Below are 26,367 nucleotides of genomic sequence, written 5' to 3'. Positions count from 1 at the left end.
TATTAGCCCCCTTAAGCAATATTAGTGTTGGATTGTCTCCAGAACAAACCACTGTTATACAATGACTTGCCTAATTACCTTAAGTTTACCCTAATTACCCTAGTGAAGCCTTTATATGTCACTTTAAGCTGTATAGAAGTGTCTTGAAGAATATCTAGTCTAATATTATTTACTGTCATCATGGCAAAGATAAAATAAATCCGTTATTAGAGATGAGTTATACTGCTATGTGTTGAAAAAATATACAGGGGGGCTAATAAGTCTGTATATTTTCAGAGACTTGTGTGCATTAGATTGGAAAACAAGAGCTGAGAATTGTGGGTAAAATTCACAGCTTTTAATGTGATGTTGTGTGCTAGTCTCACCTTCGGTCTTGAGGACACACTCGACGCTGCAGAACCCAGAAGAAAAACAGAAAGAGAGACAATTAGGACAATGAAACCGCAGTCCTGACCACAAAAACAACACATGCAGACTCTCCACTACTGTAAGTCTCCAAAAACCCCTGGGATTTTTTTGTTGTTGCGCTGTAATAAAGTCTGCAGGGAAGACAACCCTGTCCTTCATTAAAACTCCCAGAACATGGAAATGGCCGCCGTATCTCATCGCACAATGGTGGAAATCCAGGATCGATACTTCCTACAGAGTTTCTTTGCTAACAATGTAGCTCTGGGTGGAGTTTGAAATCAAGTTCATTAACAATACAATCTTATCAGTGACCTTTCCAGTAATAAAAACCCTCAACTGAAGTCTTTCTGGAGGCTCTAAAGGCTTGGTGATCAGTAATGACAAACATAATTCAGAATCGCCGCTCACAGGGTGTTTTTTACAGACAAGAGTGTGGTTTCTGCGGGCTGGCAATCTGACGTGAGGGATTCTGGGAAGGCGGACCGTGCTGTTTATATGGAGGAAGAGGCAACTGGACTGGAATGTATTCAACAAAAATGTGAGAATGCTGTTGATTATAAAATATCTAGTGTTGAATTGATTATTAGAGGGAAAAAAAAGAGTAAAGATTGCATTTTTTCAATCTTTCTCAACAATTAGGGTTCTATCTGGTTTAAATGGAGGAAGAGGTAAGCAGATTTTATTTTTGTCTAAAGCGACATTTATATATTGCGTTTTTTCATGATGAATAGTGTGAATGAATAACGGAAGAAAGTAGTGACTCATACAAAAGGTTTTTGAGACTCTCCGTGTTTGATTTTTTTGTTTATATACACGATTATGCTGTCGAACTTTTGTATAAATACAATATCACACTCATAGCAATGTGATATGGCAGCATATCGGCACTGCTAGGGGCACTAATGCACTCAGCCTGCATCATTGAGCCAATATACAGCCATATCGCACTGCTACGAGTATATATATATATATATAGTTTTAATATTTTATATAAAAGGTTTTATTAATTACGGCAACTTAAAGATGCCTCTCATATGGAGAATGAAGCCTCGTGCACTGCTCAGGTGTGAGTTTCTCACAGACTTCATCAGAGTGTCAAAATCTTGATGCTTCTGTGGGTCTCGTCAATCAAATCTGAGCTGGCAACCTATCTGTAAGTATCTGTATAAACACGTATTTTCTTCCATTTTTTTCATGTATATATATAAACTCTTATTGTACTTCTTGCTACAAAATTGTATTCTACTTCCACATTGTTTGTCTTTTCTGCTTTGTTTTGTATGTATATTTACACAAAAAAAAATTTTGAAATTGTTGATTGAAATTGTATAATTTATATATGCTCAATAGAAAAAAATCAAATCTGAGCTGTATTCTGTATTCTCTATTGGATTGGCGTCAGGTGATTGGCTAGGCCATTCTACAGCTTGATTGTCTTTCTCTGAAAGCACCAAGAGTCTCCTTGGCTGTGTTTTAGATCATTGTCCTGCTGAAATGTCCACCCTGGCTTCATCTTCATCCTCCTGCTGATGTAGATGTTGGACTGAAGCAGCTGATCTTCATTTACACTGAGGAAGGGCAGAGGCTTGCTGAAGAACTACTGAGAGATTTCAGCTGCTGTCTGGGCTTTCACTGCCCAACTACACCTTCCATTCTTCATGTGTTCAACACTTTTTCCCTGCGTCATTTCATTTTATTACACAGAACTTCATTTATAAGCTAATTAGATTTGTTTTCTTTGCATATATGGATTTATTTGGTTGCTAAAAACATCTGGTAAAAGTTTCAAATAAACAGCACCCTTATAAGTATGTTTTCTGAGAAAAACGGTGACGTGTTCAATACTTATTTCCCCCACTGTAAATCTGTTCAACTATGACAGAATCTCAGTTTTTATACTGATATCTTCAAGACTGAGAGACGTGCAGAATCACCAGCAATTTAGCGGTTAAACTAAATGAACTCAGATCTGTCTCTGGGTTCAGAAATGGATTCTCTGTGCAGAAAATTGAACAGGAATTCACTAGCGGACCCCGACTGAGATGCAGCCCAAACGACTTCACTACACACCAGGAAGCAGAAGAGGAAGGAAGGGGTTGAGAGACCCAGAAGACGGAGGAGTATTAGCTGACATGCTGAGAGATGGATGGAGAGCGTTAGACTTACGAGAGCATGCAGGAAAACTGTGGTTAATCTGATCCATAACCTCCGCCAGAGCAGAGTTACTGTTAGCACACTGATGGAGAAACTCGTCTGAGGACACACACACACAATTATACCATCAGGAGGTCAGTGTATCACCCCATGCTGTGTGTGTGTGTGCAGGTTTATGTGGTTTATGAGGACACGATATTGTGTGATATAATGGGTGTAGGCTGTTGGGTTGTGTTCATCCACTCTGGGAGGGTTTTAAGTCTTAATTTGGCCACCGCTTTCTCTGTGTTTCAGAAAATGCAATGATTTTTGGTGGCAAATCTTACTTTGACACATATGTTAGGAAAATGCTTTAAAATGTTCAGACTCAACTATACACTCTGGGCAGATGGACTACCCTTTCGTTATGTTAGGGGCAGTTTTTGCCCCATTGACTTCCATTATACATTTTTGATTGCAATGCCATATAATCATGTATTTTTTCATTGCTGGAGGTTTTCCCTGTTAGAAAGAGGTCAAATTTGTAATACTTACTGTTGTGCCGCAATTTGTATACCAGAAAAAAAATCTTTTTTTTATTTCCAATATCATGCAGCTCTAACGTCTTGTGTCCTCATAATTCACATGCTTAAAAATACATAACAGGCTCTATTGGCTTTCAAAATATGCCACAGGTATTTTGTGAGGTTTAGGATTAGGGGTAGGAGTAGGGTAAGACCATAATAATAAACTTTTTTACTGAAAAAAAAAATACATTACGCCTATAGATAGTTCTCGTAACCCTCATAAACTCACAGTTTTTATGAGGACAACTTCAAGACTGTGAAGCTATTAATGTACTTTTACTATATACAGTTTTTAAAATTGCAGCTTTTACTGTTTTAAATACATCACGCTTTTGGAGAGTCCTCGAAACCCTTGTAAACTCATAGTTTTTTATGAGGACAACTTCAAGACTGTGAAGCTATCAATGTACTTTTACTGTATACAGTTTTTAAAATTGTAGCTTTTACTGTATAAAATACATTACGCTTATGGAGAGTCCTCGTAAACCTCGTAAACTCATAGTTTTTATAAAGACATCTTCAATATTGTAAAGCTATCACTGTACTTTTACTGCATACAGCTTTAAAAACTACCTTTTACTGTATAAAATACATTACGCCAATAGAAAGTCCTCGTAAACCTCATTTTTAAAATAAATGACGTCTATAGAAAGTTCTCCTGAACTAATAGTTTTTATAAAGACAACTTTAAGACTGTAAAGCTATCAATGTACATTAAAGTATACAGCTTTTAAAACTATCTTACTGTATAAAATACATTACGCCTATAGAGAGTGCTCGTAAACTCAGTTTTTATGAGGACATTTTCAAGAATGGGAAGCTATCACTGCACTTTTACTGTATACAGCTTTTAAAATTGTAGCTTTTACTGTATAAAATGCATAATGCCTATGGAGAGTCCTCGTAAACCTCGTAAACTCAGTTTTTATAAAGACCTCTTTAAGACAGTGAAGCTATCACTGTATTTTACTGTATTTAGCTTTTAAAATTGTAGCTTTTACTGTATATAATGTGTTATGCCTATAGAGTCCTCGTAAACCTTGTTTTTATAAGGGCATCTTCAAGACTGTGAAGTTATCTCTGCACTTTTACTGTATACAGCTTTTAAAATTGTAGCTTTTACTGTATAAAATGCATAATGCCTATGGAGAGTCCTCGTAAACCTCGTAAACTCAGTTTTTATAAAGACCTCTTTAAGACAGTGAAGCTATCACTGTATTTTACTGTATTTAGCTTTTAAAATTGTAGCTTTTACTGTATATAATGTGTTATGCCTATAGAGTCCTCGTAAACCTTGTTTTTATAAGGGCATCTTCAAGACTGTGAAGTTATCTCTGCACTTTTACTGTATACAGCTTTTAAAATTCTAGCTTTTACTGTATAAAATGCATAATGCCTATAGAGAGTCCCCGTAAACCATGTAAGTTTTTATAAGGACATCTTCAAGACTGTGAAGCTATCTCTACACTTTTACTGTATACAGCTAAAAAACTAGCTTTTACAGTATAAAATACATTATGCCTATAGAGAGTCCTTGTTAACACACAGTTTTTTGGTGTATGTGTGTTCATACCTGAGATTTCGGGCTGTCCTGCTGCATCCTGATGGAGAGAGCCGGATGATGACGTGCCGTTTAACTCAGGCTACAAAAAGAAAAGGCATGGTTTAAATCATAAATAAAAAATAAAATAGTGATAAACTCACAGTACTAATGGTGTAAAATAGACAGATTGGCTGTTTTATCTGGAAGCTGGTATTATATATAATGTGTGATGATTTAAATTTGTACACATATTTTTCTTTGTCAAATATTTCCCAAATGACGTTTATTAGACTCAGGAAGTTTTGCAAAAACTAGATTTTTCGCCATAGCTGCCCTTTAATACGGCTCAATTTTAAAAGATGTAAAATGGGATACAGTAACAAAGTCAGAACTGACCATCAAGCAGTGTAAATATAGACATGAAAGAGGTCATTTCTGCATATACTCGTCCTCTAGGTGAAAGCCAGAAACAGCAGGCTGCGAAACGACAGTCTTGTTTGCCTTTTTGGGTTATGGAGTTATATTGGGTTTATTTAGCTAAGAGCCTTTGACAAGAGCATCTGGCTGAACGGAGGCTCTCGGTGCAGTGAATCAGGCCCTCAGGAGGCCCAATAAATTACCGTTCCCCTAAATCAGGGCTCATTGAACGCCAGCGCTTGATTCACGACACTATTGGCGGCTGCTGAACTCCCTGGCATCACCGTTAGACCATGAAGCTCGTTGAAGAATGAAACAAGAGCACTTTATATAGTGAGGAAGAGCTGGAGCTGAAGCCCGAGACAGGTAAATGTTAATCCTGGGATGCTTTGATGCATATTTAAAAACCAGCAACGTCTAAGTGAATAGTTCTCGGCCAGAATGAGATCCCAGACTCTTTGTATTAGATTCCAGCTTTGCTCCGATAAAGCATTATTTTGGGTTGCTGCAGAAAAAAAGCTTGATGTAATAGATACTTAAAGGTTTATTATGTGCTTGCATCATGAAAAAGATGAAAGAAATCAATTAGAAATTAATCATTAAAACTATTATGCTTAGAAATGTGTTTAAATCTCCCTCCTAAAGAGAAATTGTGGGGAAAAAAATACAGGAATAATTATTAAGGGCTAATAATTCTGACCTCAGCTGTGTGCGTTTCCACTAGCCGGTGTGTGTTACCTGATGCAGCAGCTGGCGCAGTCGGTAGAGCTGAGACTCCAGCTGTTTGTTGTGATCCTCCAGAATCTGCATGCGGGCCTCCAGTCGTCCCTTGTGCTGTCGCAGGAGTTTAGCTTCAGCTAGCAGGTCAGCTTCATCTGGGGCTCCGCTAGCAGCTGCGGCGCCAGGCTGACCGTACTGAAACCGCAGTTCTTCATACTCCCTCTGCAGAGCCCTGAGACACAATCACAGAGAGAGGTTAATTCAATTTCTATTTGCATCTATACATGATTCATACACAGCTCTACTATTAAAATAGAGTATGTGCACAGGGACTTTTCAGCCAGCCAGCTCAAGCTTTCCAGTAGCTGCCATGCCGTTATAAAATCTCAGAGTTTATTAGTAGATTTCTTGAAAACTCAGTGATCTTCACTGCTTGATTGATATACAGTATGAAGTTGGTCTCAGAATGTACAAGAAGCACTGCATTAAATGATATTTATCTAAAGCATGTCTTTAAAATCTTGACATTTATTTACTCCAGTATTACAGAGTTTCTGAGCTAGCCTGCTGCTGCTGACGGCGCTTGTATTTACACGGTCTTTCATCTCCATTTACACTTGAACAACTAATGAATGCTTATGTCTGCTAAATGATTGTATTTCAAGTACACCACAACATCCATGCTGTACAAGAAACCATATGAAGTTGGAAATAGTCACATTAACCTTTCAGCGGAAGTTTAGCGCTGGCTGAAAAACACTAGCTGTGCATATAGCCCATTTCCATGACTTTCAATGAAATTTTCATGACCTAATATTTCATGTGATGTCTACGTATGGGGGGTAAACAATGCATGCTCAAATGTATTATTGCATTATCTGTTTATTCATTCGTTAATTTTCTTGTCGGCTTAGTCCCTTTATTAATCCGGGGTCGCCACAGCGGAATGAACCCCCAACTTATCCAGCAAGTTTTTACGCAGCGGATATACAGCCAATTTACACTTTGTGGCACTTCTAGTTTCAATTTTAAGGTGGAGGGTGGCGTGATCGTCGTTTGCCTAGAGCAGGGGTTTTCAAACTATGGGTCTGCTCCGTTTGAGCTCTCGCAATCTGCGTTTAGCCGGTAGAGCTCGCGCAGATCAGTGATCTCAGTAAGGCAACGTCGGAAAAGTGCTTCTTTTTTTCGTTTTTTTTTTTTTGCTCTGTCCTGCGTGGTTTATTTTAAACACTACTAATTTTCTCTTAAATGAGCACAAAAAGTAACTAAAGTAGTCGAATGCTTCATTATAGATCTGTGCATTCTTACATGAACACCTCTGTTATCAAACAAAACACAATGAGTGATTCACTAGCTGCTCTTCACTGAATAACTATAGTAACTTTACTCAATATGCAAATACAATCAAAAGTGAAATAGATTTTATAGCTTTATTTAATTTCTGGATTGGCCATTGATTTTAATAGGCTAAACCTTTTATTGTATTGTCAATATTTTCTAATGTTTGCTATCTATTCTATCATTTGAAGCTATTTGTTGTCCCTTATTTTTTACATCACAACGTTGACAGATTGCTAATCAATAAATAGTTATAGTGCTATCTGTTAGTTTTAACGTCAGCTAATGTTATGGAAGGGCATAGACGTTATGGAAAACAGTAATAGTAATGTAAATACCCCCATCATTCCTTCCTCAAGCAAATGTGTAAATATTAGATCCACAGCCATGTCACCCTGCAGCCCAAGACCGGTTACTCACTGAAGCTAAGCAGGGCTGAGCCTGGTCAGTACCTGGATGGGAGACCACATGGGAACACTAGGTTGCTGTTGGAAGTGGTGTTAGTGAGGCCAGCAGGGGGCGCTCAACCTGTGGTCTGTGTGAGTCCTAATGCCCCAGTATAGTGAAGGGGACACTATACTGTCAGTGTGCGCCGTCTTTCGGATGAGACGTTAAACCGAGGTCCTGACTCTCTGTGATCATTAATAATCCCATGGCACTTCTCGTGAAAGAGCAGGGGTGTAACCCCGGTGTCCTGGCCAAAGTCCCTCTATCGGCCCTTACGATCATGGCCTCCCAATCATCCCCTTCCACCGAATTGGCTCAATCACTGTCTCTCCACTCCACCTATAGCTGGTGTGTGGTGAAGCACTGGCGCCGTTGTCCTGTGGCTGCCGTCGCATCATCCAAGTGGAGCTGCACACTGGTGGTGGTGTGGAGAGACCCCCCTCATGATTGTGAAGCGCTTTGGGTGTATGGCCATACACAATAAATGCGCTATTTAAATACACATTACATTACATTTAGCGATAATGTTAATTGCATTGGCATATTTATCTGACGTTTTCCCAGCTTGTAGTAGTCGATCAAAAAGCTGTTTAGATTCTTGTGACTATACACTAGCAGTGGAAATTACTGCGATGTGACGGGGCTTGATCATAATCCAGGGGCTTGATCAAAGGTTGATCATATTCTCTTCTGAAAAAAAAAATATATATATCTTTTTCAACAAAAAAATGATCAGAGTTACAGCCAGCATCCCACAAAAAGCACTTCCAGCCTCATTTTGTGCATATCAAATCGCAAAATCCAAAAAGCCGCACACCATATATTTTTGACTGCTTTGAATGGATAAATTGTTTTTAAACCTATTTTTCCATAGTAAAATATTATGGTGGGTCTTGAGATTGAATTACTTGCCTAGGTGGGTCCCAGGAATAAAAAAGTTTGGGAATCCCTTGCCTAGAGCATCAGTTCAGCTTGCTCCGGCCCTGTGTAGAAATGATAAATGCCGACTTCAGACTACATAACTTTAGTCCTGATTTTGATTCGCCGACAGGTTTTGAGAAATCACAGTTAAATCACAATAGCAATCAAACAGTGTGAACTATCAAAGACAACATCAGACAGAATCGCTGATGAGTCGCCGAGATATTTAGCATGCAAAATAAATAACTTCATAAATTTGTGTTGGGACAACATGAAGGGATTGTCTGGAACCCAGCATTTTTTTGCAGAGTAAACAGATGCTGTGTCCAAATTCTTTGCCTGCTTCAGGTTCTTTTGGTTTATTGTGTGCATGAGTGGCAGCACGGTAGCTCAGTGGTTAGCACTGTGGCAAGAAGGTCACCGGTTCGGGTCCCAGCTGGGCCAGTTGGCATTTCTGTGTGAAGCTTGCATGTGGGTTTCCTCCTGGTGCTCCGGTTTCCCCAACAGTCCAAACTCATGCACTATAGGGGAACTGATGAGTTAAATTGGCTGTAGCGTATGAGAGTGTGTGTGAATGTGAGAGCGTACGGGTGTTTTCCAGTACTGGGTTGTGGCTTGAAGGGCATCCTCTGCGTAAAACATATGCTGGAATAGCTGGCGGTTCTGCTGTGGCGTCCCCTGATGAATAAAGCACTAAGCCGAAGGAAAATGAATGAATGAATGTGTGCATGAGTTATGACTGCTGGATGCTGGGCGGCTTCTGTTTTATGTGCTGGCTTTGAAAAGCAATGAAGAAAACCAACCCACTGGGATCTGCAGCCACTTTTTCTGCCTATTGTTAAAACGCAGCCCACTGCCAAACGCACAACTACATAAACAACCCAGCAGATGCGAATCATAACCAGGCTAATTATAGAGATGCTGTTCGGCAGAAGCATTGTTAACTGTACCTAATACAGTCATTAAATGAAGAGTGAAATGCTCTGATGCGTTTGCTGCAATCACCATTAAACCCTGAAGCAGTAAACATTTATAAATGATCTCCCAACAGTGTAGATATGAACGAAGGGTTGTCGATGTTCTTAAAGGGATAGTTCACCCAAAAAATTATTTTCTTACTTAGGCTTTTTGTCTTGTTTCGAGTCCAAATATCTCACAATTCTAAAATCAAGAAGCATTTTCTAGACAAGTCTTATTTTAAGGAATAATATGCTAAAATGAATTGAATTTGGTGACGCGGTGCATGTTTTCATTGTAGTTTATGCACATTTTTACTTATCGAATAAAAAGTTTATCCTACTTAGTAGGCGACACAGTGGCGCAGTGGGTAGCACGTTCGCCTCACAGCAAGAAGGTCGCTGGTTCGATCCTCAGCTCAGATGGCGTTTCTGTGTGGAGTTTGCATGTTCTCCCTGCCATTGCGTGGGTTTCCTCCGAGTGCTCTTGTTTCCCCCACAGTCCAAAGACATGTGGTACAGGTGAATTGGGTAGGCTAAATTGTCCGTAGTGTATGGTAGTGTAATTGGGTAGGCTAAATTGTCCGTAGTGTATGAGTGTGTGTGTGAAAGTATGTGTGGATGTTTCCCAAAGATGCTAGAAGGGCATCCGCTGCGTAAAAACTTGCTGGATAAGTTGGCGGTTCATTCCGCTGTGGCGACCCCAGATTAATAAAGGGACTAAGCCAACAAGAAAATGAATGAATCCTACTCAGTTATTCACATACTTTTTCAATATTTATACTTATCTTGGTGTTTTCATCAAGAATTTTTATCCGATAATAAAAAAAATTTGCATTACAATAAGTGGATGGCAACATGGCTAATGGCTAGGCCCACACAGAATCTGCGCGCGCAGAAATCCGCAGATTTTGAGCCCACAATTCAGTCTATTTATTTACTTGTTTGTAAATGTGTGTACATTTATATTCATTCAATTGTATATTTATTTAAAATAATTTCACTAATATTATAATGATATAATAATAGTAATATTTTAGTGGATATATTATTCGAAAGACTTGATTTGTTTACCAAATAAGTGAATCTAATTGAATTTGCATTGTAAACTTAAATGCATTTTTATTTATTTTATTGATATAAAATATTATTTTTATTCAAAATGTTTTAGTTGTGATTCTCCTAAAATCATTCATCATTTTTACAAAATTCTCCGCCGAAATAGCAAAAAAATGTCTGCAGATTGTGTCTGGCACGACTAATGGCTGAGTGAGTTAATATTGAAAACTGGACAGTGTATTGTTTTGATGAAGTATCTGAAACCCACCGCTGGTCGTCCTCCAGCCGTGCTATGATTCGCTCCAGCTCTCCTCGCTCCTCCCTCTCCACTGCCTGCAGAATCTGGGCGGGGCTCTGGAGCAGGTAGGAGGGGCTGTGGGTGTTGTGGGTGGGGGTCCTGTTGATATGGGTGGGGCTTTGTGGCTGGCTGAAAGATGAGCCCTCCCCTCCCAATGTCTGGCAGTACTGCAGGATCAAAGCGTGCTCCTCGTCCCTGCAGAACAAACATTCAGTGGTTAACACTACTGTAATCACATTAAACTGGTATACACTGACTTGACTAATTAACCTTAACCTGATTAACCTAGCTAAGCCTTTAAAAGTCACTTTAAGCTGTATAGAAGTGTCTTGAAGAATATCTAGTCTAATATTATTTACTGTCATCATGACAAAGAGAAAATAGTTATTAGAAATGAGTTATTAACACTATTATGAGCAGAAATGTGTTGAGAAAATCCGTTAAACAGAAATTGGGTAAATAAAATATACAGGAGGGCTAATAATTCTGACTTCAACTGTGATATTTTGCATTAGGAAACTGAAGAGATCCCAAACGCTAAACATGAGCAATTGTCACAGCGAGACTCTGGATCTGGTGGCGTCGCAGCAGGTAAACCCCAGCAGACCGAAGCGTAATTGAGGCGCTTCTCTCTGAAAATCTGACAGGTGAAAGTGAAGCAGAGAATAGGAGACGAGGGTTTGGATGTGTGCTGTCCAAACAGCTGTGAGGCTCAGGTGTGTGTTCACTCCAGCAAACACACATGCACACACACACACACACACACGCACACGCACACGCACACGCACACGCACACGCACACGCACACACACACACACACAAGGACTAATCAGAGAGATTACATGGGCACTGCATCACGGAGCTCTGCTAACAGCCTGCCAACACCAGCAGATGCTGAATAAAGCAAGCACACACACACAAACACACACATGCATGTTTGCACTGAAACTTTACGAACACATTAGTATTTAAAATGAAGGGCTCTATTTTGACGATCCATGCGCAGAGCGCAGAGCGCAAAACGCAGGGCGCAAACGCCTTCAGGGCGTGTCAGGACGCATTTTTGCTAATTTAAGGACGGGAAAATCCGCTTTGCGCCGTGGCGCATGGTCTAAAAGGGTTGGGTTTATTTTCTTAATGAGTTATAGGTGTGTTTTGAGAATAAACCAATTAGAGTCTCATCTCCCATTCCCTTTAAGACCCAGCTGCGTCGCGCCAAGAGCGCATTCGCTATTTACAGGACGCAAAGTCAGTCTAAGTGGAAAAACTGAGCATTTCACGAGCAAACGGTTAACAGTTGACAGTTTTTTTTTTAACAGAAAACTGTTAAACAGAGCATCTACTGCATGAGAATGAGAGATAATGGATCTACTTTCACTTTCACTCTTGGATAGGGAAACCTTTACGCACAGACATCAATTAGCCTATAAATAAATAATTTTGTTTGTTAAGCGCAAATATTTGTTTCAAAACTATTTCTAAATTCAGTTCTAATTTCCAGCAAAAGAATAAATGAACAATAATAATGAAGTGTGCTCAAAAACCTGAGTTATATCCTAAAACACATGCTGTGCCCCATATGATCTAAAACCTGCAGGTGGGCAAATCTAAGCTTGTTTTTAATAAAACAAATATAAATATGGATATAATAAATAATACTGCTAATAATAATAACATTATACAAAAGCAAATTGTTATGAATGAACTGAAAAAGCCTCCCGAGATGAAGAAGACATAAAGCAGTGGTTTTTCATATTTATGTATGCTAGAAAATAATATGTTTTGTAATATTTGAATCCTTTATATTTATATCCTATATCTATTCTTATTATATCCTATATATATCCTTAATATTTAAATGTTTTCATATGTAAAGATATTTGCCTATTGCTCTCTTGTGTGTATTAAGCAGTGTGTAAGCGAGGTGCAACTCTGCGCTGGAGTTTAGACCGGGTTTGTTTTGGTCTAATGAAAAATCTATTATAGTTTCTCAAAATAGCAACACACCAGCGGTCCGCCTCAGAACGCCTTCCTTTTTAGACCAGAACGCCTATGAGCGCACAAATGAGCGCTAATGCATTTGCTATTTAAACAGCGTAGCGCAACACCTCAAAACCACTCTTGCGCCAAGCTGAAACTACCAAAAGACTACTGCACCACGCCTTGCGCCACACTGCGCCGGGTGTATGATAGGGCCCTTTAAGTGTAAATTCGTAACCCCAAAATGGCTCAGAAAAGTCCAACTATTTCCAAGAAAAGATTATATGGTTTTGAAATGGATCCATTAAAGGGACAGCTCACCTGGAAATGAACATTCAGTCATCATTTAATCATCCTTTACATGTTCCAAACCTTTACGACGTTCTCTCTTCAGTGCCTACTTTTTTAAATGCCCGAAGTCTCTCTGTCATCGTCTCTAAATCTGATGTGTTTTGTGTGGCTTCTCCAGAATCTGCAGACGTGCTCGTGTTTTTTGCATCCCCGGTGCATGTGTGTGTGTGTTTGTGTGTGTGCGTCTGCATGCTGGTGAACAGAGGGACAGTGATGCAGGTGTGTGTGTGTGTGTGTGTTGAGATGAAGCAGCGGCCGCAGACAGACAGAGATGAGTGCGGTTGTCATGTCTGTCTCTCCTCAGCATCAGTCAAGTGTCTGAATCCCGCAGGGGAAACTCCCCTGACGACTTCTTCAGTTCTCTCTCACACACACACACACACAGACACACACAGACACACACACACACACACACACACACACACACACACACACACACACACACACACACACACACACACACACACACACACATCTCTGCCAGTTTACACTTCACCTGCTCCCTGAAGCCTGTGTTTACATTCATCTCTAAGACAAAGAGACTCCGGTCAATCACTGACCCGCGAATTGCAGATGGACTTTCGTTAATTCATCTTTTCAAAAGTCTGCAAAAGTACACACCACGTCAATTAACTTGAGAAAAAAGCGATTGATTAAAAATAAAATAAAGATGGACTTAATGTCTTCTACATCGGTGAGCAGCAGCGGTGGATCTAGAAGACAAGACAAAGTCCACAGACGAACTGTAGATGCCGGTTGGATGTCTGGATAGGGTAGTTAGGCTGTTGCTAGGCAGATGCTTGGGGGTTCTGAGTGGTTGCTAGGCAGTTGCTAACATAAACTAGCATGGTTCTGGTTTGAATTAGGCAGGACACGCATTGCAAGCTATTATTTACAGTAATTAATAATAATAATTATAATTTCCTACATTTATAAAGCGCTTTTCTGGAAACTCAAAGTGCTTTACACATTTTTAGGGGGAATCTCCTCATCCACCACCAGTGTGCAGCACCACCTGGATGACATCATGGCAGTCATATTGCTCAGGGCCGCACACCAGCTGATTGGTGGAGAGGAGACAAAATGATCAATTGTGATATGGGGAGGGTTAGGAGACCATGGTGGACAGAGGCCAGGGGGTAGATTTGGCCAGGATGCTGGGGTGAAACCCCTACTCTTTTTCAAAGGACATCCTGGGATTTTTAACAACCACAAAGAGCCAGGGCCTCAGTTTAACATCTCGTCCAAAAGACGGCGCTCACTGAGCAGTATGGAGTCCCCCGTCGATATACTGGGGCATTAGGACCCACACAGACCGGAGGTTGAGCTGGCCTCACTAACACCACTTCCGGCAGCAACCCAGCTTTACCATGTGGTCTCCCATCCTGGCATTGACCGGGCGCAGCCCTGCTTAGCTTCAGTGGGCGACCATGTGAGAGTTGCAGAGAGTGAGCTGCAGGCAGCATGGTGGAACCATTTCTGAGCTCATCTATCATTTCAGGTTTTCAGATGCAAAGACACATTCTGTGTATATGGCTGCTCAGTTGTTGCACTGCTATGGTCTGTTTTTGGATAACTCCAGTGTGCGCACATTTGCACTGACTGTATTCACCATCAGAGTGCATGAACTGAACGTTGAGCCCTGTATTGTGATGGTTTGAGATGAATACATGCACCGTTACACACCAAACAGATACTATACTGAGGAGATGATGCCAAGCATAGAGGACTTCTAGAGGTCTACATAATCCTAGACCGGGCTGTATCCTGAGCAGATGCTGTGGTGGTCATGGAGGAGTGGACAGCATGAGACTGATTCCTGAAAGACCCCAGTAACAGACGAGTCTTCGTATTGATCTCGTGGGCCAGCCTGAACACCCGCTGGTGATGTAGTCACACCTGCAGCTTCTCCATGATGGACATCCAACGTTCTTCAGTCTCGACATCTAGACTGCAGCTCTGCACAGAAAGTTTGGCCAGAGGGGAAATGGTCGTGCCTAACTGAGCCTGGTTTTTCTCAAGGTTTTTTCTTCACTTTGGTCAATTGGTGAAGATTGTTCCTCGCCACTGTCGCCTCTGGCTTGTTTGATTTGGGACTTGTGGTGCAGCGCAAATCTCGATGGATTTGCTCTTCAGTGTTTGAACTTTCAGAAGTGAATATTAAACCACACTGACCTGAACTAAACTGAACTTCAACTCTGAACACTGGACTTACACGGTTTCAATTCACTAGAACTTTTATGTTAAGCTGATTTGACACAATCTACATTGCAAAAGCGCTAGAGATATGGATTTCTCATGCCAGTGTAAACCACAACATCCAATCCGGGCTCATTGTGGAAACGTAGCCCAGCGGACGTTTCTGCGGACCGCGATTTACATCCCGGGAGGTACGTATTCGAGCGTTTTTTGTTATCGCGGATCCACGAGAGGCCGATGTGCGTGCTTTTTTGCGTCTCGGGAGCCTTTCGGGAGCCGTTCGCGCGAAAAGCCGCCGGATCGCCGAAAAAAAAAAAAAAAAAAAGCAAAAGCCCTCGTCTTCGATTTCGACCGCGTTTTCAGATCCCGCCGCATTCTCGCCCTTATTTTTCGGATTCCGTTTTTCGTCTTACCTGATTTCCGGAACTGCTGTTCCCCGGACTCGATCCCGGTCGATCTCCTCCTCCTCCGGGGCCTCCGCTCCACCGATGCAATGCTGTGAGCTAAGCGAACAAACTGGTTGCATCGGGAAAGCCCTCCACTCGGAGGCGAGCCGTCAGCCAGCGAGCGCGAAGAGGAGGGGCGGAGTGGCAACTCATTCCGCCGTGGCGACCCCTGACTAAGCCTAAGGAAAGTGAGCGAGTGCGGCGTTATTAAAGTTTTCCTGATATTTCCCCAAGTGTGAACGTGTGACCTTGTTCAGAGTAAACAGCGTCCAGCATATGGCGGTAATGAAGGGAAAGAGTCTCCTATTTGATCTCTGGTGGAGAATCAAAGCAGATTTGAGACGCAGATCTCCCTCCGAGGAGGACGAGCAGGCAACGGCTTATTAGCTGTGTAATTATCATCCGCTTGTTCTGTGAAGGACGCCCGCTGAGCTCGCCCGAACACGTCCAGTACACAATAAAGCAAGCTGTGAACACTACTGATCTGTGCACTGTCTGCCAGACTCTCACACATTCTGCACTTTGGAGCGTTTCTGTGAGTTCTTCACCAAGAGCAGTCATGATTCAGTTTGATCTGTGACCTTTACTGACTCTTAAAGGGCTCCTAGTTTACCCCACTTTCACATGATGTACTGTAGTCTTTAGTGTCTCCAGAATGCGTCTGTAAAGTTTCAGCTCAAAATACCCTTCAGATCATTTCCAACCCCAAATCAGAAAAAGTTGGGAGAGTAAGAAAAACAGAAATAAAAAAAGGAAAGTAAATTTACATATTTACTTTGACTTGTATTTCTGGCCTGCCTGCAGTCCTGACCTGTCTCTGATAGAGAATGTGTGGCACATTTTGAAATGCAAAATGCGACAGTAAAGACTCCGTACTGTTGCCCACCTTAAGACTTGTTTGCAGGAAGAATGACACCTGAAACACTTCATCACTTGGTGTCTTCAGTCCCTAAACGTCTTTAAGTGTGGTGAAAAGGAATGGCAACATTACAAATGGGTAAATGCTTGTACAATCAAATGTCTTTTTTTAAAAAACAAAATAAAGTCACGAGGAACACATTAAACATTGTTTGTTGTATTGTCTGCAATGAAATACAAGTCAAAGTAAATTTTGGTATTCACTACTTTCTTTTTCCATTTGCGTTTTCCATACTGTCCAAACTTTCTGATTTGGGGTTGTAATCTGCCTTCCTGAATCTGCCCATTTTGTAGCCTGTGCCTTTAAATGCACTTAAGCTGGTTCTCCCCGCCCACCAGCTTCTTGTGCATGCCTGCTTCTGCTGCATCATGTCAAATAAACAGCAGTCAGTGACAGAGACAGACAGACGGACGATGCAGAGATCCAGTTTATCAGTCAAAAACACCATGTAAGGTTATTTGATATATTTGTGGTCGAGTTTATTCAAGCAAGCGATGCGTCGTTTTCTGTTTGAGTTACAAACAAACGCCATTGCAAAGTTCACAGTGAACACACACACACATTTTGAGCACGTCTTCGTGAAGTGGACTCATATAGCCTCGATGTCTTTTCTTCATTACAAACAAGCTGTTTTAAAGACATTTTAAACTGAGCTGCAGCTGATCACAGAGTGTTGAACAGATCTTTTTTCTCTCTGCAAATCCTGTTCTGTTTCTGTGTGTTACTATGTTAATATGTGCCTGTCAATCAATTGGGTGGGCAGAGAAAACCACACCCCTATATCACGTTGCGGTGGGCCTCAAAATCGCACCCTATTGTATTGGATCCTATTGTAATGTCAGAAAAAAATATATATAAATAAATAAGAGAGATCTGTTTACTATAATACTATTTCAGTGTCACAATTATTATAATAAAAAAAAATTAATTAAAGATTAATGTATAAGAAAGCTCTGTGAGCTCTGGGGTTATAATCAGTTGTACGTGCGATATTGTAGAGCCCATCTGTTCACATGAATTCAACATATTTTAAAAAAAAAAAGTTTAACTATGGAATTTGAATGGGTAAACTACATTACCCAAGATGCTGTGCAGAAAACAAGTTGTTTAGTTCTGCCCACTCCCCTTAGGCGCTGTTAATAATATATGCGTACATATTTCATAATAACTTTGAAAAGCATCGTTCCTACAGATACAACCAACAACACCGGATGAACAGATTCGCAAAGCAAAAATACAGAACCAACATGTTGTTCCATAACATGAATTAACAGGGAAAAAAAGTCATCATGAGTTTATATGAGGCTCATTACAGACTCTTCTTCAGAGTAAACATGGTGACATTTGACTCAATAAACAAACAAGCAAATAAATAAATAAAACTTGGAACACTTTAAGCAACTTCTACTTAAAAAAAGAACTTTTTAGTTACTTCAAAGTTCTTTTCTTACGAAACAATCGTCTCTCTTTTTAGAGATGTTCTTCTATTTCCTTCTGCCACTCGATGATCTTTTGTCTTCATTTCTCTTCTTTTAGACTTTCTGATCTGACATTCTCATTTCACACAAAAGGCTTTTTCCCTAAAAAATATACGGAGGAAAACTAAACAATACAAATAGACTAATTGAAGTCAGTAGAGGAGCTGTGCAGCTGTCAGAAGCAGCGCAGCTCCCTGCAGGTCCATTAGCAAAACAAAGTCTCCAAAAAGTGTGTGACAGGAGCCAGAACGAGCCGCCGTCTCCTTGTTATCAGGCCATTACTCACTTTACCTGTCTAACTCTCTCACACCACTGAGCCGAGACGTTTCACAACTCTAATACTCTCTTTTACTGCTGTAATGGTGCCTGAGATCTGATCTGTGAAGCTCTCTCAGGACTGACCGACCAGCCAACAAAATAAGGAAAGCTAACCGTTAGAACTTAAAGAGACCATTCATTCATTCATTCATTCATTCATTTTCTTAATGACCCTTTGTTAATCCAGGGTCGCCACAGTGGAATGAACCACCAACTTATCCAGCATGTTTTTTACGCAGCGGATGCCCTTCATGCCCAAGTACACTCATACACTACGGACAATTTAGCCTACCCAATTCACCTGTACCGCATGTCTTTGGACTGTGGGGGAAACCGGAGCACCCGGAGGAAACCCACGCAAACGCAGGGAGAACATGCAAACTCCACACAGAAACGCCAACTGACCCAGCCGAGGCTCGAAGCAGCAATCTTCTTGCTGTGAGGCGACAGCACTACCTACTGCGCCACCGCATCGCCTTAAAGGGATCATTCACCCCAAAATGAAAATGTACTGGCTATTTACACACTCTAAACTGGTTCCAGATCTTTATGATCTCTGTTTTTCCTGTTAAATAAGATAAGAATATACACTACCCGACAAGAGTCTTGTCACCTATCAAAGTTTTAGGAACAACAAATAATAACTTGAATTCTAATTGATCATAGAGGTGAGGACTCTGTGCAGGCCAGTCCAGATCTTCCACACACATCTCTCACTATCCTAATGCTGCTGTTCTTGAATTAACCGAGCTCCTGAAAAAAATAACTGAGCTCCGAGAAGCCCAATTCTTTCACAAATGTGGTGTAAAGTGTCTGCAGGCATAGTGCTTGATTTTACCCAGCTGAAAAATCCAGCTTAAGGCTGCTTTCACATCTGTAGTTCGCTTCATTTGGTCCGGACCAAGGGTTATAAATGATACATTGTTGCATTTTCTGCCGTCTTTGGTCGTTTTCACTCCACACTGCTGGCTTTGGTCCGAACCAATTGAAACAAACCAAAATGCAGTCATCTGACAAAATCCACATCTCTCATTGGCCAGATGTTGTTGAACATATTTCCTAAACGGCTTATTGATGAATCCGAATTCCCGTGCGGGAAAATGCCAGTGAACTCCGGCAGGTAAACAAAACCTTTTACTCTGGAGGGACGACTGCGCTGGCTGATTGTATCCCTGCTTTAGACAAACTATACATTACGAGAATGAAGCGCGGCCGCGGCTGGAAAACAGTGTTTAATGCATCGCTCATCACTTCAGGAGGAGACGTGAATTAATTTAGCTAAACTGCGACATGGTCACCTTGTGGAAATATTACCAACGATCCATCAGGTAATGTTTTCCTCTCTCTCTCTTGGTAAAGCGCTGTCAACAAATATTTTCCTCCATATCCCATAATGCACAGCGCATCAGCCTACGGCAGCTGAATTAGTCCAAAAGGCGCAGTACTTTTTGCGGTTGGACCTGTTTAGTACGGATCATATTCTCACCACAAACAAACCGCTCCAGGGTTCGTTTGAAAGCGTACCGAGACCACCTCTTCAAGCAGGTCTCGGTACGCTTATTTGGTCCGCTTTTAGTGCGCACTCGAGTACGATTGCTGCATTCTCACCTGCCCAAACCAACCGCACCAGAAGGGGAAACGAACTCTAGTGCGATTCAATTAAACTAAATAAGGCAGGAGTGAAAGAACCCTTCACCAGCCTAGGATGGTTGGCTGGTTTTAGCTGGTAGCCCAGCCAAAACCAGCTATGTCCAGCTTAAACCAGGATGGTCAAGCTAGTTTAAGATGGTTTTAGCATGGTCAATTTCGAGCCTGACCAGCTAAGACCAGGCTGGAAATGGCTGGAAACCAGCCTGGAAGTGGCCAAAACCCCTCTAAAACCAGACTTGTCGACCAGCTAAAACCAACCAACCATCCTAGGCTGGTTTAAGCTGGATTTTTCAGCAGGGTAGCCATGGAAGAGATCGAACATCTGAATAGGAATAAACTGTATCACGCTTCAAATCATAAAATACACCCTTTGTCACTGACAATAAGTCTGACTTTAACAAACAAAAGCGATGATGTGTTGAAAAGCAGCTTGTCTATGAATATGATGAATGTTTTTTTTTCTGCTATAGAAAGAGTATGACGGCTGGATGAATTGATATTTAAAAAATCAATAGCTGTTTGTGTGGTCACCCTAGCATTAGATTGAGCAAAATCCTGCATTCCCTTCAAATCCACTGAAGAATGAACGCTTCTTTACATTTGCCAATGGCCCGGGGAGAGCAAGTAATCAGGAAAAGTGTAATTTTTGAGTGATTTATTCCTTTATTCTACTCAAGAGATGATTCAGAGCCTTCCAGACATCACCACACAGATCAGCATGTGAAGAGACCTCATCTGTAAAGCAGCTACAGAGGCAGCTTCACTTGAGAAACATCAGATTTTTTCCATCCATACAGACTGACCCAAGAGAAGATTTCTCGACTGTGAAATCTTTAAAAGACGAAAGCGTTATATATTCGCACTGTTACGCTGGAACAAGGAGAGACAGATCTGGAAAGCGTTCAATCAGAGTGGGAGAACAAGACTCTGACAGAAAAACCACATCACTGCCTACATCTCCCACAGGACCAGAGGAGCCAAAGAGAGGCACAAATTGAAGACAAAGCGATCGCACGCTCCTTCTCCCCGAGCAGATGAGATCTGAAATCTGAATCTCGCCGCAGGGGCTGAGACGAGACGAGATTGGGGTAAAGGAGACGTCCCGCTCCAGTCTGTGATTCTGCATCCGCTGGCTTGATCAGCCGGAGTGTAAACAGAGTTCAGAAGCTCTAAACCCTAGAGATGAAGCAAACACCAATGAGAATGCTAACAGAGAAACGAGAGGACGAGACTGAACGAGAAAGAAAACAGAGGTCAGATCTGTGTCTTAGTGGCTCAAACACACTGAGATTAGCTGGCTTTTGGGAATTACATGTTTAAATCACTTTTGTTTACGCTTTTTCCTCCTACATATTCTTGTCAGATCAGTATTTACTGGGACTAGGGTAGGATTCTGACAGTATGATAACCTTGGATAGAAACAAATATGTTTAATTGTCTGGGCATATACAGTTGAAGTCAGAATTATCAGCCTCCCTGTTTATTTTTCCCCCAATTTCTGTTCAATGGAGAGCCAATTGTTTCTGCACATAATAGTTTTAATAACTCATCTCTAATAACTGATTTATTTTCTCTTTGTCATGATGACAGCACATAATATTAGACTAGATATTCTTCAAGACACTTCTATACAGCTTAAAGTGACATTTAAAGGCTTCACTAGGGTAATTACGGTAACTAGGCAGGTTAGGGTAATTAGGCAAGTTATTGTATAACGATGGTTTGTTCTGTAGACTATTGAGAAAAAATATAGCCTAAAGGGGCTACTAATATTGTCCTTAAAATGTCTTTTAAAAAATTCTAAACTGCATTTATTTTAGCCGAAATTAAAACAAACAAGACTTTCTCCAGGAAAAAAAAAATATTATCAGACATACTGTGAATAATCCCTTGCTCTGAACAATTAAAAAGAAAATGGGAGGTGGAGCTAGAGATAGAACTATCAGAAGATATGTGGCAATCCGTTTTAGACAATATCCACTCCTCTTCAATTTGTTTAAAACATAGAGTTATACAATTGAAAGTAGTACATAGATTACATTGGTCCAAAGTGAAACTAGCCAAATTTAAACCAAATATAGACCCTAACTGTGACCGATGTAACATTGAGCCAGCTACTTTATCTCATATGTTTTGGGCTTGTTCAAAATTAAAGAAATTCTGGCAGCTAATATTTAAATTCCTCTCGGACGCATTAAATACCTATGTAGAACCTGAGGCCATCATTTCAATTTTTGGGATCACACCACAGTCCTTATGTTTTAACAGAAGCAAGGTAAATGTGATTGCCTTTGCCACGCTTTTAGCTAGAAGATTAATATTGCTGAAATGGAAGGAAAAACTTCCTCCAACCTTTAAGCAATGGCTTATGAAACTTCTACACCACCTGACCTTAGAAAAAATACGATGCACTCTAGGAGGCCGTACTGATTTGTTTTTTCTCATCTGGCAACCTGTTTTAGATCACGTAAAAAAGATGGACCCCTCAGTCATTTTAGAAGAGTAGAACCTTTCCTTGTTTGTTTGTTGTTGTTTTTTTCCCTCTATTTCTTGTATTTCCTTCTTTTTTCCCTTATATATGAGAGTAACATATGCTTTACTTATTATTACTATTTATTTGTATTTTTTCTTAATATTATCTATATATTTTTTTCTAGAACCTAAATGTATATATGTGCGACAGGTTTTGTTTGTTTGTTGTGTAAAAAAAAGCTATTTGTAATGTACGTTTCATATTTAATATGTTCAATAAAAATACTTTTGGGAAAAAAAAAGATTACTCATGTTCTTTTTGATGTAATCTATTCATGAACACAGACATGTGGAAAAACTGAGGAAATCCTGTTAAGAAATCTTAGATATTAAGACCAGAAACAAGACAAAACTCTGAGTAAGAAAAGCCTGTTTTGCAGTGCAGCCTCTTGATCTGCACAAATTTGGATGGTCTGAATCCAGCACAAATCTCATTCCCTCTCTTGCACCACAATAACCTCCTTCAATCAGTGGTTGAATAAAAATCAGGCAACAGCCCCCCAAAATAAGACAAGGCAAGTGGGTTTTAACAGCATTTTCAAGTAGGAAATCTTCCCTCCTGCACTCAATTAAACCCAACAGATAATGCCATTACACACCAATCCATCACAAACATCGCAATAAAAACAAACTCAATCCTTTCCTGACATCTCTCACACACACCAGCAAACATATACGCCGCTGAAGAGTGTGCTAATGCATTCGGCGCAGAGATAAACAAGGTGTAAGCGGGACTCCAGGAGGAATGAAATTAGTTCCGTCTACTTAGAGCGAGCCGAAGAGAGACACAGAAGGAGAGACGGCAGAAGAGAAAAGAGACAGCAGAAGTAATTAGATTTATGAGGGCTGCTAACGAGATTACTTTAACACCGCTTTACAGACCGTCAGCAAAAACAGAAAGTCGCTATTTACTTGCTGTTAAGTGGCAAACGCTTGTTTTTAATCGTTTCCATTGTGGAACATCTGACCAGCATCTGACAATCTTCATTATCGTCACTGCTGATGTAAAGCCTGGTTTATACTTCTGCGTCCAGTGATCGGCGTAACCCATGGTGCATGTAACGCGCGTGGCTGTGCATTTATACTTCTGCGCTGTCTCAGTTGGTCTGCATTAACACTTCCAAAACGCTAGAGGGCAGTGAGGTGTAAATGTTCCTCTGTGTCGAGTTTCTTTGCTGGTGTTTTGTTTTTTCTGAACTCTTCCTAAATGTACAAGTGGCTCAAACTCGCTCATTTAGAGGCAGGAACCGGCGGTCGTGCAACAACTTTAACCATGAGGTAAACACAAAACAAAACTTTCCATCCGGAGCTCCTTCACAGGACTCCACACTTGTAAACACTCGCTCCATTGGGCTCGCGCCGCTCTCAGTCCCGCCCAGACTTGTCCCGACCAATCACAGAGCTTGCGCTATGCGTGGTTACGACGTGTAGTTACATTTTTTGAGAGGTGCACAACAGCGACGCCGATGGCCATGGTGTAGGGCTATGCATCAACACGTAGGCTGCGCCGTAGCATATGCGTGCGCTTGACACAGAAGTATGAATCGGCCTTAACGCCCTATTCACACGGGGCTTCAGCGTCAACGCTTGACTGAAGGCGTGTCTGAAGTTGGGGCTGAAGCGATCGTCATAAAAGCGTCAGCCAATGATATTCAGTCAGCAATAGGCCACTGTCTGAGCTGGTGTATTTGCATACAGCGATCTGATTGGCTGACGCTTCCGTTGGCGCTTGAAAAGTTGAGCTAGTCCCAACTTCTGCAGCGAGCAACTATTCTGAAGCGGTGCCGACGGATCCACAATGCAGTTCGGCAACGCCTGACGTCACCCATTCAAAGTGAATGGGAAGCGTTGACGCTGACGCCCCGTGTGAATAGGGCGTAAGAGTGTGAAACTACACACAGAGAGACACACAGAAATTAGTATTGGTTGTTTATGAGGACTCTAAATAGGCATAAAACTCTAATTATATGTCCTTACCTTACCCAAACCAGTGGCATTTTACATTACAAGGACATTTAAGTTCGAATCAATTCAAGTTTATGTGTGTAGCACTTTTCACAATAATCATTGCTGCAAAGCAGCATTATAAAATATGCACATTATTGCATTACAATCAATTTTGGAAAATTTAAGGTGTTTAGGCTTGACACCCAGTGGTTGAACTAGGTATTGCACTCCTGGTTCAAAACATGCAAGCACAGGTTGCCAGATTGACCACATCAACAGGAGGAGCTAGTCTGACTATCGAGCCTAAAGGCTGATTTAAATCGTGTTGATTTAAAGCTTGATTAAAACAGCACACGATAGAAGGAGTATTCTCCATATTAAAAGGAGTTTTTGTCCTAACCAACAGCTGAAATTAATATATTTAGAAATGGCTCCTATTTCTCACAGCTGAACAACAGAAAACTGACAATGATCAGCTCAGATACAGCTCATGTGCTTTATTCAGTGTTTAATGCTAATAATGTGAGTTTGAATGGCATTTCACATCACATGTATTGCCAGACTACTGACAGCAGCAGCAGATAGTTCAGCTCAGATCTGGAGAATCAAATAAAGCGTCTGAAACTGAACTTCAGAACTGCAAACCAACACATATCAGTGATTCAGCATCTACATTTAATCATGTTAAAGAGCTTTAATGTGTATTCATTGGATTATAAAGCTTACTATTGTGCTGGAGTGCAGTGAGTGCACTATTCTGTGCTTCTGAATGCCTGTATTTACATTTCTGTCGTGTTTCCTCTGGTGTAAACAGCCAAATTGCTCATCACTGCAAATCTCATCATGTAGCGTGTTGATAGGAGACAGGGTTACCATGTGACCTGCTCACCTAATGTTTACGCTCCTAATATTTATATTATTTGCTAATTAATAACCTCCTCATGTGGAACTCTGAATCTGCATCTCATTTCAGAGTCTGCTACTGTCCACCGGTGGTCGCATTTTGGTCACAGTAAACCTAGCGTTATATGGTATTGTGTATATATATATATATATATATATATATATATATATATATATATATATATATATATATATATATATATATAAATGTATATATGTATGTATATAAATAACAGTTCAATAGTACATCCTTATAAACCACCTCAATAGAGAACAACTAGGTCATACCATGTCATTATACAACAAACTGTCCTTGTAAACCACCAGTAAGCACACATACACGCACACACTTCAATTCAAATGCCTGTTTTCCTATCATAGTGGGGACACAGTTTTAACATTATTAAAATAATTATTCATTCATTTTCCTTCAGCTTAGTCCCTTATTCATCAGGGGTTTCTACAGTGGTATGAACCACAATCTACTCCAGCATATGTTTTCCACAACGGATGCCCTTCCAGCCGCAACCCAGTACTGGGAAACACCCATACACACACATTCATACACTACGGCCAATTTAGTTCATCAGTTCCCCTATAGTGCATGTGTTTAGACTGTAGGGGAAAACGGAGCACCCGGAGGAAACCCACGCCAACACAAGGAGAACATGCAAACTCCACACAGAAATGCCAACTGACCCAGCCGGAACTAAAATCCAGCAACTTTTTCTGGATTTTCTATTGCTGTGAGGTGACAGTGCTAATCACTGAGCTCCTGTGCCACCCAAGTTAGAACTCTACATATACAGTGTACAGG

General features: G+C 40.8%; 1 protein-coding gene across 20 annotated transcripts in view; it reads right to left on the bottom strand.

Annotated features, from left to right (window-relative positions):
• The window catches only part of utrn (utrophin), a 315,686-nt gene that overhangs the window by 3,411 nt on the left and 285,908 nt on the right, over nt 1-26,367 (bottom strand). For 13 of the 20 annotated variants that reach the window (XM_087306271.1, XM_087306278.1, XM_087306274.1 and 10 more), the window contains 5 exons: nt 10,798-11,022; nt 5,827-6,040; nt 4,702-4,771; nt 2,575-2,661; nt 366-391 (listed from right to left, as the gene is read on the bottom strand). In XM_087306271.1, coding sequence (XP_087162397.1) covers nt 366-391; nt 2,575-2,661; nt 4,702-4,771; nt 5,827-6,040; nt 10,798-11,022 — 622 coding nt within the window. The remainder of the gene's footprint in view (nt 1-365; nt 392-2,574; nt 2,662-4,701; nt 4,772-5,826; nt 6,041-10,797; nt 11,023-26,367) is intronic. The other 7 variants (XM_087306280.1, XM_087306287.1, XM_087306285.1 and 4 more) reach the window with 1 other exon arrangement.

Source organism: Danio rerio, chromosome 23 (genome assembly GCF_052040795.2).
Source record: "Danio rerio strain M-AB ecotype USA chromosome 23, GRCz13ab, whole genome shotgun sequence".
NCBI lineage: Eukaryota > Metazoa > Chordata > Actinopteri > Cypriniformes > Danionidae > Danio > Danio rerio.
The sequence above is the reverse complement of the archived record's forward strand: the minus strand, read 5'-3'. Positions and strand labels throughout refer to the sequence as shown.